Source organism: Mytilus trossulus, chromosome 12, assembly GCF_036588685.1.
Source record: "Mytilus trossulus isolate FHL-02 chromosome 12, PNRI_Mtr1.1.1.hap1, whole genome shotgun sequence".
In the NCBI taxonomy this organism is placed as follows: Eukaryota; Metazoa; Mollusca; class Bivalvia; order Mytilida; family Mytilidae; genus Mytilus; species Mytilus trossulus.
The window spans coordinates 2,568,149-2,587,655 of NC_086384.1; the positions used below are offsets into that span (position 1 = coordinate 2,568,149).

The 19,507-nt window shown below is 32.7% G+C and overlaps 2 protein-coding genes across 4 annotated transcripts in view; one reads left to right on the forward strand and one right to left on the reverse strand.

Annotated features, from left to right (window-relative positions):
* The window catches only part of LOC134693457 (DIS3-like exonuclease 2), a 49,503-nt gene extending 30,509 nt beyond the window's left edge, over nucleotides 1-18,994 (reverse strand). For 2 of the 3 annotated variants that reach the window (XM_063554287.1, XM_063554286.1), the window contains exons 1-6: nucleotides 18,876-18,994; nucleotides 14,025-14,137; nucleotides 5,663-6,428; nucleotides 1,674-1,744; nucleotides 1,281-1,349; nucleotides 55-108 (exon numbers count right to left, since the gene is read on the reverse strand). In XM_063554287.1, the coding sequence (XP_063410357.1) occupies nucleotides 55-108; nucleotides 1,281-1,349; nucleotides 1,674-1,744; nucleotides 5,663-6,428; nucleotides 14,025-14,060 (996 nt within the window). In that variant the 5' untranslated portion in view covers nucleotides 14,061-14,137; nucleotides 18,876-18,994. The remainder of the gene's footprint in view (nucleotides 1-54; nucleotides 109-1,280; nucleotides 1,350-1,673; nucleotides 1,745-5,662; nucleotides 6,429-14,024; nucleotides 14,138-18,875) is intronic. The other variant, XM_063554288.1, reaches the window with a different exon arrangement.
* Nucleotides 6,715-12,902, forward strand: LOC134693227 (KRAB-A domain-containing protein 2-like). The gene is made up of 6 exons (XM_063553968.1): nucleotides 6,715-7,913; nucleotides 8,366-8,534; nucleotides 9,211-9,332; nucleotides 11,209-11,277; nucleotides 11,645-11,758; nucleotides 12,196-12,902. Exons 1-6 carry the CDS (start codon nucleotides 6,918-6,920, stop codon nucleotides 12,523-12,525), a joined length of 1,800 nt encoding a protein of 599 aa, XP_063410038.1. The 5' UTR covers nucleotides 6,715-6,917; the 3' UTR covers nucleotides 12,526-12,902.
* Nucleotides 18,995-19,507: the final 513 nt, after the last annotated feature.

Here is a 19,507-nt window from a genome sequence, read left to right on the forward strand (position 1 = left end):
TACAAGTTTGAAACACAATCTGATTAATAATTATCCTATTTTAATCATACTTACTGGATGAGGTATATAGGCTTCTTCATAGTTCTTAGGATTGATTCTTATTGGACCCTAAAATACAATATTAAAAATATTTAGAAAAATCTATATATATTTACTTCATTTCCATTCCATAACTATACAGTTTTCCATGTATGCCCCATCCGCACTACCATTTTCTATGTTCAGTTAACATGAAAATGGGATAAAAACTTTAATTTGGTATTACAATTAGAAAGATCATATCATAGAGAACATGCATATATACATATAATTTGAAATTGGATGTAACGCGTCTTCTGATTGGCTGACATTATTTTGTTATGAGCCCATAGACATAATTTAGTCATGTGACCGTAACATCATCAACGTTTATTTCATGGTTTCCCACAGTTTAAAAAGGAACAACGCATGTAGCAGGTTATTTAACAGTGTGCACATTTTTTATGTTATTTCTTCATAGACAGAAAAAATATTACAGTCATTCCTTTAATGTGTACTAAGTTTCTAAATGCTCCAAATCCATGAATTAAAAACCCACAAACATGTAAATATTGCTCAAACCACGAAAATTGATACCCACAAATTAAAGTACTTTCACAGTACATTGTGTGTGTGTGTATATAAATTAAGTTTTATATCCTACATTGAACTTTTGATGTCCTCCCTTCCCTTTATAATTTTAATTAAAAGATCAAAAGTTGTAGAGTTTAGGTTATTAAAGATTAAATGGGTATAATCATGCATGCGGTTGTAGTTCTGTGACTGCTATTAAAGTATTCTCAGATTTGGCTTTATTCAATATATTCTCTATATCATATCAGTAGTCAAACCTTCCGATGGGGATCTTTCCTTGTCTTGATTTAGACAATGGTTGTTTTATTTCCTTGTACACTTAAATTTGTGGATAAAGTCATCCACAAAAACTACGAAAATTGGTACCCCATGAATAAAAGTACTTTCACAGTAGTTTTTTCACTGACCCCCTATCTAACCCTCTTAACTTAATTTGGGGAAAATTGATTGACCAATAAACAAAACTTTGACAAATCCCCCCTCCATACCCCCACCCCCTTCCCCTCCCCCCACACACACCAACCCCCAACCCCAAACTATTTGAATTAAGTTTTTTATCCTTCATTGATTTTTTTAATGTTTTCCCTAAGCATTCAATATAGTATCTGTATTGATGGTAAAGGTAAGTATATCTGTTTTGATTGTAAAGGTACAAAATGTAAGTATACCTGTATAATGTGTCCTAGCTTCAGTCCTCTCTGTAAATCTTCAGGTGAGATGTACGGTTCAAAAGGAGGCTAAATAAAACAGATGGTATATATAAAATCATTTGCATGTTATGAGTATTATAACAATCTTGCCTGTTTTAATTGATGGATAATTTTAAAACTAACATGCAAAGGGACTTTTATTGTCCCCTAAACACATGATATGACAAAACCTCTTTGTTCTTACTGTGCTATAATCTAGATATCCTGGCAGCTAGCTTTTACTGATGGAGGAAGTCAGAATGACTAAAGCACCATCTTCCTTAAGCAAGATAGAACAGCAACAAGAGACTATATTCTTACTACATTGATTTATGAAAAAATTTGACTTATGTTTAGTCTAAAATGTCTTACTTGTTTTGGTTTATTTTGGTAGTTCCTTGGAGTATTCCTGTCTCCCTGTCTTTGAGCTGAGTTCTGATTTTCTGAAGAAGAAATAATCACATCAAGAATTATTTTTTTATATCCATTATGTATTAATTAACAGTCATAAAAGACATACATGACATATGAAAAACCATGTAAAGTTAAAATTGTCATATAGCAAATATGTTTTATTAAAGCTTACATATCATGCACATACATCAACTTAAGGAGGCTCGAGGGTATAAAAATTTCAGAAAAAAATTTAACATTTGTTTTTCAATACAAATTTTATTTTTTACCTTTTGTAGTTGTTACTTTATCATATGGTACAACCAGATGCTCCGCAGGGCGTAGCTTTATACGACCGCAGAGGTTGAACCCTGAACGGTTGGGGCAAGTATGGACACAACATTCAAGCTGGATTCCGCTCTAAATTTGGATTGTGATTAAATAGTTGACACAGCATAGGTTTCTGACACAGAATGAATGTATTCAAATGAACTTAAAATTTTTGTTTTCTCTTAGAGCAATTCACTATGCTGTTGAATATTAATCCTCTCAAAAAAATGTTTGAAGAAATTTTCTTTTTATTTATGAAATTTCAAATGAGAAAAATTGAACCCAATTTTTTATTTACATCCCCCTTTCCCTTATTCCAAAACTAATTTCAATTAAAATATTCTAATGAAGTTTGCAACAATTACTACTCATTTAAAAACATCATAAAATATTAAGATGTAAAAAAACTGCTTGTTATCACTGAATGGTAAAGATTATTTAAATTTATCAGTTGGTAGAAAAAGTGAATATACATTGTATATTGTATATAACAAAGATTTAAGTTGATTCTGGACAAAGAAAGATAACTCCAATTAAAAAAAATTCTTGCAGATATTTCTTGCTTACTATATTGGACAAAGAAAGATAACTCTTAATTAAAAAAAAATTTGCTATTTCACAATATTGTGAAATTAGATATTTCTTGCCATTGCACAATACTGTGCAATTGAAAAGACTTGCTATTGCACAATACTTAATATAATAATTTTAGATCCTGATTTGGACCAACTTGAAAACTGGGCCCATAATCAAAAATCTAAGTACATGTTTAGATTCAGCATATCAAAGAGACCCAAGAATTTAATTTTTGTTAAAATCAAACTTAGTTTAATTTTGGACCCTTTGCACTTTAATTTAAACCAATTTATTAAAACTGGACCAAAAATTAAAAATCTACATACACAGTTAGATTTGGCATATCAAAGAACCCCAATTATTCAATTTTTGATGAAATCAAACAATGTTTAATTTTGGACCTCGATTTGGGCCAACTTGAAAACTGGGCCAAAAATCAAAAATCTAAGTACATTTTTAGATTCAGCATATCAAAGAACCCCAAGGTTTCAATTTTTGTTAAAATCAAACTAAGTTTAATTTTGGACCCTTTGGACCTTAATGTAGACCAATTTGAAAACGGGACCAAAAATTAAGAATCTACATACACAGTTAGATTCGGCATATTAAAGAACCCCAATTATTCAATTTTGATGAAATCAAACAAAGTTTAATTTTGGACCCTTTGGGCCCCTTTTTCCTTAACTGTTGGGACCAAAACTCCCAAAATCAATACCAACCTTCCTTTTATAGTCATAAACCTTGTGTTTAAATTTCATAGATTTCTATTTACTTATACTAACGCTATGGTGCGAAAACCAAGAAAAATGCTTATTTGGGTCCCTTTTTGGCCCCTAATTCCTAAACTGTTGGGACCGAAACTCCCAAAATCAATACCAACCTTCCTTTTGTGGTCATAAACATTGTGTTTAAATTTCATTGATTTCTATTTACTTTAACTAAAGTTATTGTGCGAAAACCAAGAATAATGCTTATTTGGGCCCTTTTTTGGCCCCTAATTCCTAAACTGTTGAAACCAAAACTCCCAAAATCAATCCCAACCTTTCTTTTGTGGTCATAAACCTTGTGTCAAAATTTCATAGATTTCTATTAACTTAAACTAAAGTTATAGTGCGAAAACCAAGAAAATGCTTATTTGGGCCCTTTTTGGCCCCTAATTCCTAAAATGTTGGGACCAACACTCCCAAAATCAATACCAGCCTTCCTTTTATGGTCATAAACCTTGTGTTAAAATTTCATAGATTTCTATTCATTTTTACTAAAGTTAGAGTGCGAAAACTAAAAGTATTCGGACGACGACGACGACGACGACGACGACGACGACGACGACGACGACGACGACGACGACGACGACGACGCCAACGTGATAGCAATATACGACGAAAATTTTTTCAAAATTTGCGGTCGTATAAAAATCATTCAAAACAATCAATTCGTGTTGGCCCCAGATGACTTTTAAAATGTATACATCATTGAAAAAGTTCCAAATTATCTCCCTTTGGTGGAAAAATGCCATTTTTTGGCTTTAAAATTTAAATATCTTTTTCAACTCATCGGTGATCTATATTTTTTAATATAATTTCCATATAAGCTGTACTTAAACTAAATTATTGTAAAATTTGAGCGATTTCTGTAATAAATTTCTTTTTTTTATTTCGATATTAACTTTATTTCTCCTATTACTTCAACAGAAAAACCCCACTTTTACAAAAATGTATGCTTCTTTCGAAGGCAGATTGTGAGCGCAAATGAACGGTGACCCCACTTTTTTATTTTATTTTTCTATTAACTTTAAGATAAAGTTTATTTATAGAAAAATATAGAGAAATCCTATATAAATGATTTAGACCCGCGAACCCCCTTAAGGTGGTACCCAACACTTTCACTAAAATTAATTTGGCTCGTTTAATTTTCATAAAATTCTTTCAAGGTATTTACTTTGACCCTTTAACAAAAAATATTAAAAAATCACAAATTTTGAACTAACCGTTTTGTCAGAAAAATTACACTGGTTATAACAGTTTGACAAACACGAACTTTGGTCATTGATGAGAAGCTTAATATTCCTTTTACAACACAACGTAATTTAAACGTTAAGCTGATTTTACAGATTTATCTCTCTGTAGTGTTAGCCTGTACCACCTTAAGAAACACTAGTCATACTAGTTGAAATAACTCCCATACTTTTATTTAATAAAAACTTAATACGTTTTTTGATTGAGTTAAGTCTGCCAATTGATATTTTATCGTATGTTTTTCTATGTTGTGATGTTATGCTATTGTTTTAGAAAAAGGGAGAAGGTTTGGGTCCATTAAAACGTTTAATCCCGCTGCAAATGTTTGCACCTGTCCTAAGTCAGGAATCTGATGTACAGTAGTTGTCGTTTGTTTATGTAATATATACGTGTTTCTCGTTTCTCGTTTTGTTTATATAGATTAGACCGTTGGTTTTCCCGTTTGAATGGTTTTACACTAGTAATTTTGGGGCCCTTTATAGCTTGTTGTTCGGTGTGAGCCAAGGCTCCGTGTTGAAGGCCGTACTTTAACCTATAATGGTTTAATTTTTAAATTGTTATTTGGATGGAGAGTTGTCTCATTGGCATTTACACCACATCTTCCTATATCTATTCATGAAATTTTCCATTAGGTTATAGATCATACTTGACTTTTTGTATGTAACAAAAAATAGGTGGTCATCTAACATCTACACTTCAGTTGCTTATGTCAATGTATGTTCAGCATGTCTAATGATAAAAATATATATGAGTCACAATATAAACTTCTCTGGCAACTACTTTCATGGTTACATTTGTATATGCATATATTAAGATCATGACCAATTTCTATAAGTACTGGTACAAGATGTATTTTTAAGAGTAGTTGTGAATACTGCAATTATCATTTCAAACTTTTTGTCACACGCTCTTCATTTACATGATCTTACTTAGGTTACATAACATCAAAATGACCATGTTCACTCTCATATCTAACCAATTTATAATCCTTATATAACAAGTATGTGTAGAGATATCTCCCTTTTCAATCTGTTTTATTATCTATACCTTTAGGAGTGGAGTTATTTCCCTTTCCACCAGGTGTATTTCTGTACTGCTGATTTTGTCTGTTCCCATTTCTATCTCTTCTACATGTTCTAGGCTGTCCTTGTCCTGGAGAAGGTTGACCCTGATCTCTACCATTGTTTCTATACTGGTTGTTAGAATTTCTGGTTTCCTGTCTGTATGGTGACCCTGACCCTGGCCTATTTTCTGATCTTGCTTGACCATCTAGTCTGTTTGATTTCCCAGACCCTGGTCTACCTCCTGGTTTACCTTCATTCCTATAAGGGGTATTGGTTGAAGAATTAGGTCGATATCCTTGATGAGAATCAAACTTATCATTTGATTTTTGAGAAGAGGGATTTTCTAACTTTTGAAGATTTATCTGACCTCTTGACCTTTCTCTTGGGGAATTCTGATCTGTTCTACCATGACCACCTTTATGTTTCTCCTTCTTGCTTTCCAGTTTTGGTTTTGCCCCTGATTTTTCACCACCTTTGTCTGATTGACGATCATATCCTGATGCCTTTAGCTTTGTCTCTTCCGGAGATATAATTACACCTGGCTGGAGTACATCAATGGCGTCAGGAACAATTGGTCTTTCTTTGCTTTTGCTTTTCCTATTTTTCTTCTTTTTATCTGACGATGATTCTATTGACTGATCTAAATCAACTGTTCCACTGTTACCTGCAGACATGCATAAATTTTCTGGTCCTTCAGTAGGATTTGCTTCTATTTTGCCATCTGTTGAATCAACTTGGGAAACAGTAGACTGGAAAATAAATATATTTTTTTTCAATTTTGATTTCTTGTGTACAATTTGGAAATTAGTATGGCGTTCATTATCACTGAACTAGTATATATTTGTTTTGGGGCCAGCTGAAGGATGCCTCTGGGTGCGGGAATTTCTCACTACATTGAAGACCTGTTGGTGACCTTCTGCTGATGTTTTTTCTATAATCGGGTTGTTGTCTCTTTGACACATTCCCCATTTCCATTCTCAATTTTATATATATGTAACACTCCCAAACGTGTCCTTCCCCCCAAACGTGTCCGATTCCCACAAACGTGTCCGATCCCCCAAACGTGTCCGTAATTATTAAACGTTGCCCAAACGTGTCCGATTTCATAACCCCCAAACGTGTCCGATAATTGTTATTCGACCAAACGTGTCTACTGTTTTAAAAACGCCAAAACGTCTCGCATCTTTTAGCGCTAAAGTGTCTTTAATGACGTCAATAACGTTGACGGCAATTTCAAAATGGGGGACACAATTGAAGATGTCGGGTTTCGTTTAGACTCTAAAAAAAGATCAAAACCTTTATCGAAAGACATTAATGCAGAAGTATTTTGGACACAACTACCGGAAATTAAAATAGTGACTGAATTGAAAGAAGAAAATCCAAAATGGGGACCTAGGAAAATTTCTGAAATGGTTAAAGGTGTAACAGAACGAATGTTAAAAAAATATATTCAATTGTATTTTTTTGACAAAGAAACCAAACAGGTTTATAGAAGAAGTGAAAGTCTAAATGTTGGGCATAGAAGATGCGTTACCAAATCAGAGCTGATACAGATTATCAAGAAAAATCACGAAACAGATCACAGAAAAAATGATACCATATATGAGACGATAAGACATGCTGTTTTCCTTGTAGGAAGAGAGACTATAAAATTTTTATTCAAAAATGAAATTACCTGCACTAGCTGTAATGCAGCTGTTGAACTACCTCAAACCACAAGGACTAGAAGGCCAATTCCTGCCACTTATCCAAATAGTAGATGGCAGATCGACTTGAAAAAAATGCCTTGTTACAAAGGATTTAATTACGTATGCAACATTTTAGACTGCTATTCTAGGTTTGCGTTTGGATGTGCCACAAAAACCAAAACGGCAAAGGAAATTGCTGACGTTGTACTTAAATATATTTACTTGTATGGTGCACCGCGTATTTTACAATCAGATAATGGCAAAGAATTTACCAATAAGGATCTAGAAGGAGTAGTTGAGGAATTTAAGTCAAAACAAATACATGGCAGGCCGTACCATCCACAGAGTCAAGGGAGAGTTGAAAGATTTAACCGGACAATGACCACATTTTTTCGTGTAAAAATGAGCACAATAAAAGATTGGGTTGAAGAACTTCCACATTTTTATTATACCTACAACAACAGAGTTAACTCAGTTACAAAGCCGCTAACTCCTTATCAAATGTACTTCAAAAGACCAAATTTTGCAACACCGGTGGAAGAACAGGTTTGTATAATTCTGGAACTTATGTTAATGTTTTCTTTTTTTATTAAAACTTTAAAACAACTTTTATAAAAAAGTATTTACATTTAAACACAATTTACATGTTTTAGTAATTATATATTGTAATAATGTAATAAACTTTTTATTTTGTATTTAGTTTTAAACTTTTCTATATCTTAAAGACACAAAAAATATTTTATATATCTTACACTTTAATTTTTAAAGGTGCAATTCATTTATTTTATGGAAACTATTCCTATAAAACCCATCGCTAGATAACAATTGATTTTGTTGGTTGCTCAACGTCCAGTGACAAATATTACATGCATGTCTAGGACGCAAGATAGTAAACTTTAACAGTTCCCGTCACGATAGAATGATAAACTATGATTATATATCCATAACGTAAATGAAAATAGTTAAAAAGTATTATAATAAAATTGTGTATATTTCAGATACCATACCAAAATTTAACTGAAGAAGAAAGATTGTTTTTAAGAAACGCCCATCTTGATGTTGACGGCGAAGAGGAAAATGAGTGTGAAAGTAGTGCAGAAAATAATGATCAAGAGAAAATTGTGGATACGGCAACTGACGGGTATGATGAACAGCTATCATTAGAAGGTATTCAACTTAATCCACTATTGCAATTAAATCTACTTGCTTAAATACTTTAAACTTCAAATGATGGGATAAAACAAAATTAAAAACTAAATTATCTTAAAATGTATTGATTTCCCTTTTAGTTGTCTTCGTAAAATAAATTTTCATCTGATGTGCACGTCTTTAATAGTCATGATAGTTGTAAAGTAAATCATTACTGGAAGCTACTTAAAGGTAGCAAAGCATAATTATTTATATGCATACAAGTCTTTTGAAAAGTTCTTCTTGCGAAAAGGGGAACGAAACTAGTGTAAAGCGTTTAGACGGCGATTCTGTGATTTACTTTACTAAAGTGTATAAATTGTTCTTACCAATACTGAACTAACCTAACTCTTATCTACGTTTACTTAACCCTTGTTTTTATTTAATTCTTATTTAAAAATACATCTTCACGCATTTTTCGCGTAACAATTTAAAAAAAAACTTCTTAAGTTAACACATACACAATGACTTCTTTTATCTTATTTATGTCAAAACTGTTAGAAAAAAAACCCCTACCAAACACAAACCGTATCAAAAATTGCTGGAATCTTTAAAGGAAAAACATATTTATAAATGCCAACGATAATTAGTAAACTATAGAGTAAACTTCTAGTTTTATTGTCTGTAAAAGTAACTTATAAGTTTTTAATTTTAGAAACTTTACAACTACTAGAAGACATCGCATCGCCTACCAAGGATATAACTGAAGACCAAACCAATGAAGTTAACACGCAGCAAGACTGCATAATGAAAGATAAAACACCTGAAAAGAATATAGTATGTATTCCCCGAGTTTATAAACAATAATATTTTTTTTTATAACCTAACTAATAATAATGGTTTTTTTTTTTTCATTTTTACTTTATTTTTAATGATCTAATTATATCTTACCATGTATAAAGCATTTCAATATTTGAACATGTTTTGGCTTAGTATTATTAACTAGAGGCTCTAAAGAGCCTGTGTCGCTCACCTTGGTATATGTGAATTAAACAAAGGAAGCAGACAGTTCATGACAAAATTGTGTTTAGGTGATTTTGATGTGTTTGTACATCTTACTTTACTAAACATTCTTGCTGCTTACAATCATCTCTATCTATAATGAACTTGTCCGTGTAGTTTCAGTGGAAAATGTTAGTAAAAATTCACAAATTTTATGAAAATTGTTAAAAATTGATTATAAAAACGATAACTTCATAGGGGGTCAATTGACCATTTTGGTCATTTTGACTTATTTTTTAGTCTTAAATTGCTGTATATTATTGCTGTTTACAGTTTATCTCTATCTATAATAATATTCAAGATAATAACCCAAAACAGCAAAATTTCCTTAAAATTACCAATTTAGGGGCAGCAACCTTACAACCAGTTGACCCATTCATCTTAAAATTTCAGGGCAGATAGATTTTGACCAGATAAACAATTTTGCCCCTTGTCAGATTTGCTCTAAATGCTTTGGTTTTTGAGATATAAGCCAAAAACTGCATTTTACCCCTATGTTCTATTTTTAGCCATGGCGGCCATCTTGGTTGGTTGGCCGGGTAAAAAAACACAAATTTTAAACTAGATACATCAATGTTGATTGTTGCTAATTTTGGTTTAATTTGGCCCAGTAGTTTCAGAGGAGAAGATTTTTGTAAAAGATATGGAAATTTACGAAAAAAGGTTAAAAATTGACTATAAAGGGCAATAACTCCTAAAGGGGTCAACTGACCAATTTGGTCATGTTGACATATTTGTAAATCTTACTTTGCTGAACATTATTGCTGTTTACAGTTTATCTCCATCTATAATAATATTCAAGATAATGACCAAAAACAGTAAAATTTCCTTAAAATTACCAATTCAGGGGCAGCAACCCAACAACGGGTTGTCTGATTCATCTGAAAATTTCATGGCAGATAGATCTTCACCTGATAAACAATTTTACCCCATGTCAGATTTGCTCTAAATGCTTTGGTTTTTGAGTTATAAGCCAAAAACTGCATTTTACCCCTATGTTCTATTTATAGCCATGGCGGCCATCTTGGTTGGTTGGCCGGGTAAAAAAACACAAATTTTAAACTAGATACATTAATGATGATTGTGGCCAAGTTTGGTTTAATTTGGCCCAGTAGTTTCAGAGGAGAAGATTTTTGTAAAAGTTAACGCAGGACGACGACGACGGACGACGACGGACGACGACGGACGACGGACACAAAGTGATGAGAAAAGCTCACTTGGCCCTTTGGGCCAGGTGAGCTAAAAATGAACACTGTTTTTGATCTATATCAGTAAAAACTTCATGTATAATTTTAAATCACGCAAGAAGGAATAAAAAAAACCCAAAAATATCATGTATACTGCGGTTGTACGCTTGCTTTTAGTTTTAAACTATTAAAAAGCTGATGCAGTATGCATATCAATGAAACACATATCCACAAGAGACCAAAATGACACAGACATTAACAACTATAGGTCACAGTACGGCCTTCAGCAATAAGCAAAGTCCATACCGCATAGTCAGCTATAAAAAGCCCCTAAATGACTCAAACGAGAAAACTAACGGCCTTATTCATAGAACCAAATTATAAAACTAATTTGTAAAGGTATAATCAGTGCATAATGTTGATTTTAAACTAATATGTTAATTACATTTACTAATATTTTTTAGGAAATAAATTTGACAAGTGAAAACGTGCAGAGCTGCCAAGTATTATTGATAGAAGAAAAAGAAAACCAGGTACATATACAAACTTACAGTTACCAATTTTTATTTTATGTTTAAAACATTTACTAGTTATTGTACCATTTATTATTTTAGACTAGACAGTAGAAACCTTTTTCTTGTGATATAAATACATATCCAATAATTAAGGTGCATATAAATTCGTACAGCTTGGAATGAAATGTTATTTACACAACCAAAATTCAAATTTCGGTCATGCTACTGAAAGGGTCTTTAAACAATTTTGATATTTTTTTTTTATGTTTTGCAAGGTTAACTACCCTTCATTTAGAATTTTATTTATAAAACAAATAGTTTATAAGATTTATTATAATATAGAATAATTTTGTATATTTAACATATGTGTAATCTGTTTTTTCAGGTGGTACAAAATAACACAGCATCTCCTTACTATAGTGAAATGTATAGAAAAAGATTTGGAAGACCCCCATCTTTAATAAGCTCAGAAAGTCCAAGCAAAAGAATTCATTTACAGGTATTTTTTTACAAAAAATATTAACGATACATGTACTTAAAAAAAACACAACAGAAAATTGTTCAGTTGGTTTCAAATTACTCGTGTTTATATAAAAAAGAAGATGTGGTATGAATGCCAATGAGACAACTATCCATAAAAGACCAAAATGACACAAACATTAACAACTAAATCGGTCACCGTATGGCCTTGAACAATGAGCAAAGCCCATACCGCATAGTCAGCTATAAAAGCTGACGATAAGACAATGTAAAACAAAGCTCGATTGTTTGCATTACTTCAAAAATAGTTTATAAAGAATAATTTTTGTTTCAAGTAAAGTTTGCAAACGCTTATTTATGATTCATTAAACAAACACTTTTTTGGTGTATATTTTTATTTTCTTAATTAATGCTAATGTTTTGTTTTATAACATGTATTTAATTTATTTTTAACAGGAAATCAACGGAAACCAGTCCACATTTTTCAACGCTGGTATCACTCAGTACTTTGATAGTGAACAAATGTATCCTGTAGAATTGTTCAGTAAAAACTCTCTAGACGATATAACGAGCTACATTTACTACAATGAAGGTGATATCGTTGATTATAGAACTAATCCTGCTATGAACAAAGGGACTGCGGTTTTCAGTAGGGGTTTTTGGAGAAGAGGCTTAGTGATCAAAATAGACAAATGTCCTAGACGAGGCACGCTTTACACTGTAAGAGATGATATTACAGACTTCTGTTTTCAGATAAATAGACACCAAATAAGAATCGCACAATAAAAATGTATTTTACTAGCAATGGTTTTACAAATTCTTTTTTATTATCTTTTTTATTTACTTTTGATTGCGTATTGTTCAGTTGCAAGTATTTCATGCATATTTAGAGCAAACAAACAAGTTGTCATGTTTTTACATTTGCTGTTTAAATCAACCCCAGACTGTAAATTGCGTATTGTGCAGTTGCAAGTATTTCATGCATATTCAGAGAGAAGATACAAGTTTTAATGTTTTTACAGTTGTACTGGATAAATTACCGTTAAACTGTTGATTGCATATTGTCCAGTTGCCAGTATTTCATGCATATTCACAGAGAACATACCAGTTTCAATGTTTTAACAGTTGTACTGGATAAATTACTGTTAAACTGTTGGTTGCGTATTGTCCAGTTGCCAGTATTTCATGCATATTTAGAAAGAACATACCAGTTTTAATGTTTTAACATTTGTACGGAATAAATTAATTTTAGATTGTTGATTGCGTATTGTCCAGTTGCCAGTATTTCATGCATTTTTAGATAATTAAAGAGAAAAGTTGTATGGCGCATAGACAAAGGGACATTTTTAACCAGGTATCTGTACAGTTTTACTAAACATGTTTGCTTACAATTTTTAAGAATGAAACATAGCCGAAATTACGCTCATACTTTTACCCACTTTATACTAGTGGCTTAAAAAAGTACTAAATACTTTATCTATACTTTTCAGTAATGAATGGTAAAATTAGTATACGTTAATGAGATAGCAATAACCAAATAATGGACACGTTTGGGGAATTGGACACGTTTGAGCGGTATTTGAAAAAATTGGACACGTTTGGGAGTCTACAAAAATGACATGCTTTGGCGCCCTTTAGCATCTTTTTTGTTGTTCAGTGACGTCATGTGGAGACGTTTGGGGGAATCGGACACGTTTGGGGGGAAGGACACGTTTCTGAGTGTTACATATATATATATATATATGTGTTTAAATAATAATTTTAATTTCATTTCATTTCAAGATAAGGCAAATGAAAGCACTTTTATCCCAATTATAACTTTTTCTAGTTAACAATTATACATTGTAAACTGACCATATTCACAAATTTAACAAAGTGTAAGTGTGGATGGTAATTGCACACACAAGTTTAATCTTTGTCACATCTTCAAGGCAAGACAAAACTACATATAAACAATCATTTTAAGCCATATGATGTCTGTTTTCCACATTTAGTCAAATACAGAATGACAGATAGCTATATTTCTAATTTTCTATTTAGATGTTTTTAAATCATCACGATCATATTCATCATTGTTTTACATTGACTTATCGGGGCCTTTTATAGCTGACTATGCGGTATGGGCTTTGCTCATTGCTGAAGACAGAACGCGGACCTATAGTTGTTAATGTTTGTGTTATTTTGGTCTTTTGTGAATAGTTGTCTCATACTCTCATTGGCAATCATACCACATCTACTTTTTCATATATTGTTCATATATAAGTTTATAATTTACTAAAACCAACACGTACCTCTCCCGTAGCAGAACCAGCAGTAGACATCTAAAATCACAGACTGCTTAGTGGATGATGAATGTTTATATATTAATGCTGTCACTGTGTGCATCAGCTACATGTATCTGGTAAAATAGAGTACAAATAAATTACTGAATAAAAGTCAATTTAAGGACTGTTATTTAGGGTGCTGTTTTTTAGCATTTCAATTATAGTTATACATGTGTACTTCAATCAGGGCCCAATCTAGAGTGATTAAGGAGAAGTGCCTTACTGTGGTCAATTTCTTGGAGAAGTGAGATTACATTACCATTGTCTTTCTACCTTTTTTATTTCAATAAATATATATAATAAATCTTCTGTTAATTACAGAATAGCACAATTGATTGACTTGTAAGACATGAAAATAAAACAAAACAGCTGATTAATTACGCAACCTCCTCAGATAAAAGTCATTGTAATATGTTAATCTAAGCCGACCATACTGACAGTCGGTTTTATGCTTGAACAGTTTTGAATGTTACATGTACATGATGTATATCCAATTATAATCACAGTTGCTGTAGAATTTATTGTTTTTGACATAAAATAGGTTTCTGACACATAATAAATGTGGTGTAAGATCTTACAAATCTAATGCACAATACTGTGAAATTAAAGATTTCTTCTTGACTCCTTTTCTGTGGGTCTCATTGGGGTCTAAATGTGACGCAGGATTGACGATTTTTTGTAAGCATGATATGTTAAGGGTAAATCATTGTGCCGTGAAAATGGGAAACCAAGTCCAGGGGACAAGGGAAATTACAAAAAAATGAGAATTGCTTATGTAAATACATCTTCGCTAGCCAAGGGTTACAATCCACTCCCATTCTCTTCACCCTTGGGCAGATTAAAATAAAATTTTGGAGACACAAGGTAAGGATTTTTATTGGTTGCAGTGGAAACTCGCTGCATCCAATCAAAAAGTGCCTGTAACATGATCATGTGAAAATGTAAAAAGTGTTTGTAAACAATTGCCATGTGTTTATTGTGCAACAAATCTTTACATTCTATAAACATACGACTATATTTAGTGACAACTTGAATGTTTTTAATTAATAAGTAGAAGTTCCTGTGTATGTTTCATGCACAAATGCATGAATGTTGACATATATTTTTTTTCACCAAGTGTGTAGAATCTAGACACTACCGTGTTTTTACCTCCAAATTGAAGAGTTCAAGTGCTACCATTGGTCAAGAATAAATTTTTATTATGTATTCCGAATTGGTATGACTTGAATTTTGCAATAGATGGTGCAACATTGTTTTCATAAATGTTGGCTTTATCTGCCAAGGGTGATGAAAAGGGGAGTGGATTGTTATCCTTGGTTAGCGAAGATGGTGTACATAGTGTAAGCGGGATAGGGGAATCTGACAAAACAGTAAGCTGAAGACAGGATCAGAATCCCCCAATTAGTTTGAGATTACTCTGACGTCCAACCGCTTTTTTGCCAAACAAGCTGGGGCTGTGGGACGTCAGAGCTTGTCCCATATCAAAAAGTGAATATTTGCCCGTCCAAAATAGATGCGCTGTTTTGTCCCTTCTGGTGCTGACTAACATGACTAAAGGCCTTGGAATTTATATATCAAATGGGTATCAATTTGTTTATTTTTTATTTATATATTAATCTCTTCATTTATGTAAGTTTCATCTATGGGCCACTCTTCATTTTCTTATATTTAGACAGTGTCAGAGTTATCTCAGACTAGGCCACAGACCACAATTAATTCCTCTATTAGTTCTTTATAACTTTTTGTCTCATTAAAAAAAATGCACCTTATCTTTTTGTCAAATTTTTTGTGTGTGTAATGTGTAGTACTAGCATGACTAGTCCAAAAGCATATCCAAAATTCAGAAAGATTGCTCTGATGTAACTTACAAATTTAGCCAATACACATCCATACCCCTATGGACAAGTCAAGAGATGTTCCGAAAACTGTAAATATTACCTTTTTGCACTTGACCTAATCACTCTTTCCATATTAAAATAAGTTAAAATACCTTCAACAAAAAGTTATTTCACCTCTCTTCTTTCATTTCCACCCCATAAAAACTAACAAATGAATGAAAAAGGCAAAGAAAAAAAATAAAGAAAAAATACACTATAATTAAGGCATGTAAGGGGAACTATATTCGTGAACAACGAAAAGCGGGGTCATTAATTGTGGTCTTGGGCCACTACCCCCAATGAGACCCCTTTTCTAAAATACGCATCCCTTAAAAAATTATTAGGGGTTAGACAGGGTGGTGTATGGTCCCCTGCTGCATACAAAATATTTATTAACTCTTTATTAAAAATTTATGAAACTGAACAACTAGGTGCACGTATAGGCTCAGTTTATTGTGGAGTCCCAACGGTAGCAGATGACGTGACCCTTGTCTCAAATGATCCGTTCGAATTGCAATCTATGCTCGATATCCAAATGTTTCATGCAAATAAACAAAGATACATTATTAGTAGTCAAAAATCATGTGTTCTTCAAAGAAAACGCAATGAAACTCACAGCTGGAATATCAATGGTCAAACTCTGAAAACTCCGGATACAGCAACTCATCTGGGAATTAAGCGAGATAATGGGTCAAAAACTGGCACAAAAGAAGTTGTACCCGACAGAATTCAAACTGCACGCAAAACTGTCTATGCTCTAATGGGTGCTGGCCTCCATGGCCTTAATGGTATAAATCCAAAAGTGTCTCTTCATCTCATTAACTGTTATGTAATTCCAAGGTTAGTGTATGGATTGGATGTGATTTGTTTGTCAGCAAAAGATATTAAAAACCTTAGTACTTATTTCATAAAACTTATGAAGCAAATACAGCACCTACCAGAAAGAACTGCTAATACTGGTACTCTATTGCTACTAGGTCAGATCCCAATTGAAGCTGTTGTTCACAAACGAATGCTATGTACTTTTATGAACATTGTTGCGAATAAAAACTCTGTGGAATATAATATTGCCAATAGACAATTAGCTATCAAAAGCAAGGACTTTAAGAGTTGGTTTATAAGAATTGTTGAACTTACTGACAAATATGAGCTACCATCTCCTCATGAATTATTAGTCAATCCTCCATGTAAATATAAATGGAAAAAACTGGTATCGAAAGTTGTTAATTTTTTCTGGCTGGACAAACTAAAAACTGAAGCCAAAGATAAATCAACCCTAAATTTACTTAACATTGAGGCTACAATTATTGGCAAAACTCATAACATTTGGTTTAGCGGGGGAGCTGAGCCGTTTGCTGTCAAACGTTGTAATATAAAATCCAAACTTGCTTGTGGAACATACACACTTCAACAAGACAGAGCTAAATTTAGCAGGCAATCCGTTAGTCCAATTTGTCAACTATGTAAGCATGAACCTGAAGATCGTGAACATTTTATAATCAAGTGCAAAGTATTGGAGGTAGTAAGGTCTCTGTTTATCGACAAACTCAGATGTTATATTCAAGACATTGCTAGTGGAATTCTATTTGATGAATTATTTCAGAGTAATAACAACTTGCTACAATTAATTGTTGACTGCTCAAAGTTTCATTTCTTAACAAATCAACAACACGTACACATTGAGAAAATTAGTGCTGGATTATGCTTTAGCCTACATCAAAAGCGTTCTTCATTGTTAGAATAGTGAACAAAATGCCTGTGATATGGAAATATAAAGGATTAGTAGAAATGAGAACTGTATTAACTGTGTAGATAAATTGTTGGTGGGATATGTACAGTGTACAAAGTATTGGTTCTATAAATTTTTAACTAACCGATTTTTATCAGTGCACCGTTTTTATTGTGATCGTGTATAACGTAAGGGTACCCAAATTGCACCGAGTACCCAAATTGCACCTATTTAGAAAAAATAGCAACGAAAATCTTACAAGATTTCCTAGAGACTAAACAATTTGTATTTTTATGATTTGATACTATGCACGTCTTTCAACATAGTTAAACATATTTAGATATACACAAAACGGTCACAGTATTCATCAACAGATGGACTGTTTACTGAAAAAGCAAAATGTACAAAAAACGTCATCATGCGACGTCATCAAAACGTCATCTTTTTAAAATTAGCAAATACAATATATTATAAGTATCCATTTCGTAAAATATGAAGAGGGAGCATGGACTAATATCCAATTGGTCAAAATATTTGAAGAATTTAAACAAAAGCTCGGTTATTAGACTTTTGACGATGTGAATTTAAGCATGGATGCAATTTGGGTACTCCTCATTACAGAATCATGGATAGTTTGGAGGTTGATTCAAACCCATTTGTGTATGACTCAATATGGATTAAACATTAAATTGGTGTACCTATACAATAAAGAAGGACAGGGCTACAAAATAAACACCTTAAGGACATTTATTTCTTGATCATAAATAAACGTAGGTGAAAAAACTGTCAAAATAGGTGCAATTTGGGTACCGTCACGTTATGTACAATATGAAGTGACAATTCATGGATTTTAAATAGTTAAATTCACACTGACAAAGAACAACAGTGCCAGTGGTTCATCTGATAGAGGTGGCAAATACAGGATAGGTAAAGGTAAAGGTAAATTAAACCCCCCCCCCCCCATTTTTTTTTTATTTCTCCCTTAGAGCAGTAAACATCAAACTCAATCCCAAACTTTCCTTTGTGGTATAGAACCTTACAGGTCCAAAAGGAATTTTAAAAGCCTGGGATGCTGGGCTTGAGGTTCAGCGTGAAGACTGTGGCCGATCCAGTCTGCAGATATTTCATGAGGGCATTGAGTTGGGACCTCTAAATTCATCACACAATATACCTGCCACAAAATAACTTAAACAAATATAAAGTTACCTTCTCTGTATTTATTTGAAGTTACACATGAGTTGAACTGTTCTACTTTGCAATCTTCTGTTTTTGCACAAAATTGTGCAACTTTTGACAAACAAAACATTTGAAAGATCGAAATACATCACAATCACTTACACGCTTAAAAATCAATAGCGGACAGACAGGAATAATTCCCGCAAAATATGATCTTAATCTAACAAGTGTGGATACAGATTAGTGTGGATAGTCTGTATGTTGATATGTTTGATAGTGTAACTGTTTATCTCCAACTGAGACAATGGATAACATGTATAACACGTTGAAATATTTCTTATTTTTCTCAGAATTTACTGAGGGCCGGGAAAATAATGACTGAAAGACAACAATAGTTAAACTCCTTCCGTTATATAACCTGTCTTGTGTAAAACGGTTACCTTTATTATTACAATGAAAAAATATGTTATTACAAAGACTTTGTAGAAAGTCCCTGGTTATAGGTAACTCGAATAATTCAGGGCTTGAACGCACTATACGCTAACTCGAATAATTCAGTGCCCTCTCAGTATCGGTCAGTGTCCTCTCGAGGTTAATGTAGCCAACGATAGTCGGAGTCGGAATATAACGACTGGATTATTCGGGTTAGGTTATAGGCAAAG

Coding starts and splice junctions, on each gene's coding strand:
- LOC134693227 (XM_063553968.1), top strand. CDS start 6,918: ATGGGGGACACAATTGAAGATGTCGGGTTTCGTTTAGACTCTAAAAAA. Junction 7,914..8,365: donor CAACACCGGTGGAAGAACAG/GTTTGTATAATT, acceptor TGTATATTTCAG/ATACCATACCAAAATTTAAC. Junction 11,278..11,644: donor TAGAAGAAAAAGAAAACCAG/GTACATATACAA, acceptor CTGTTTTTTCAG/GTGGTACAAAATAACACAGC.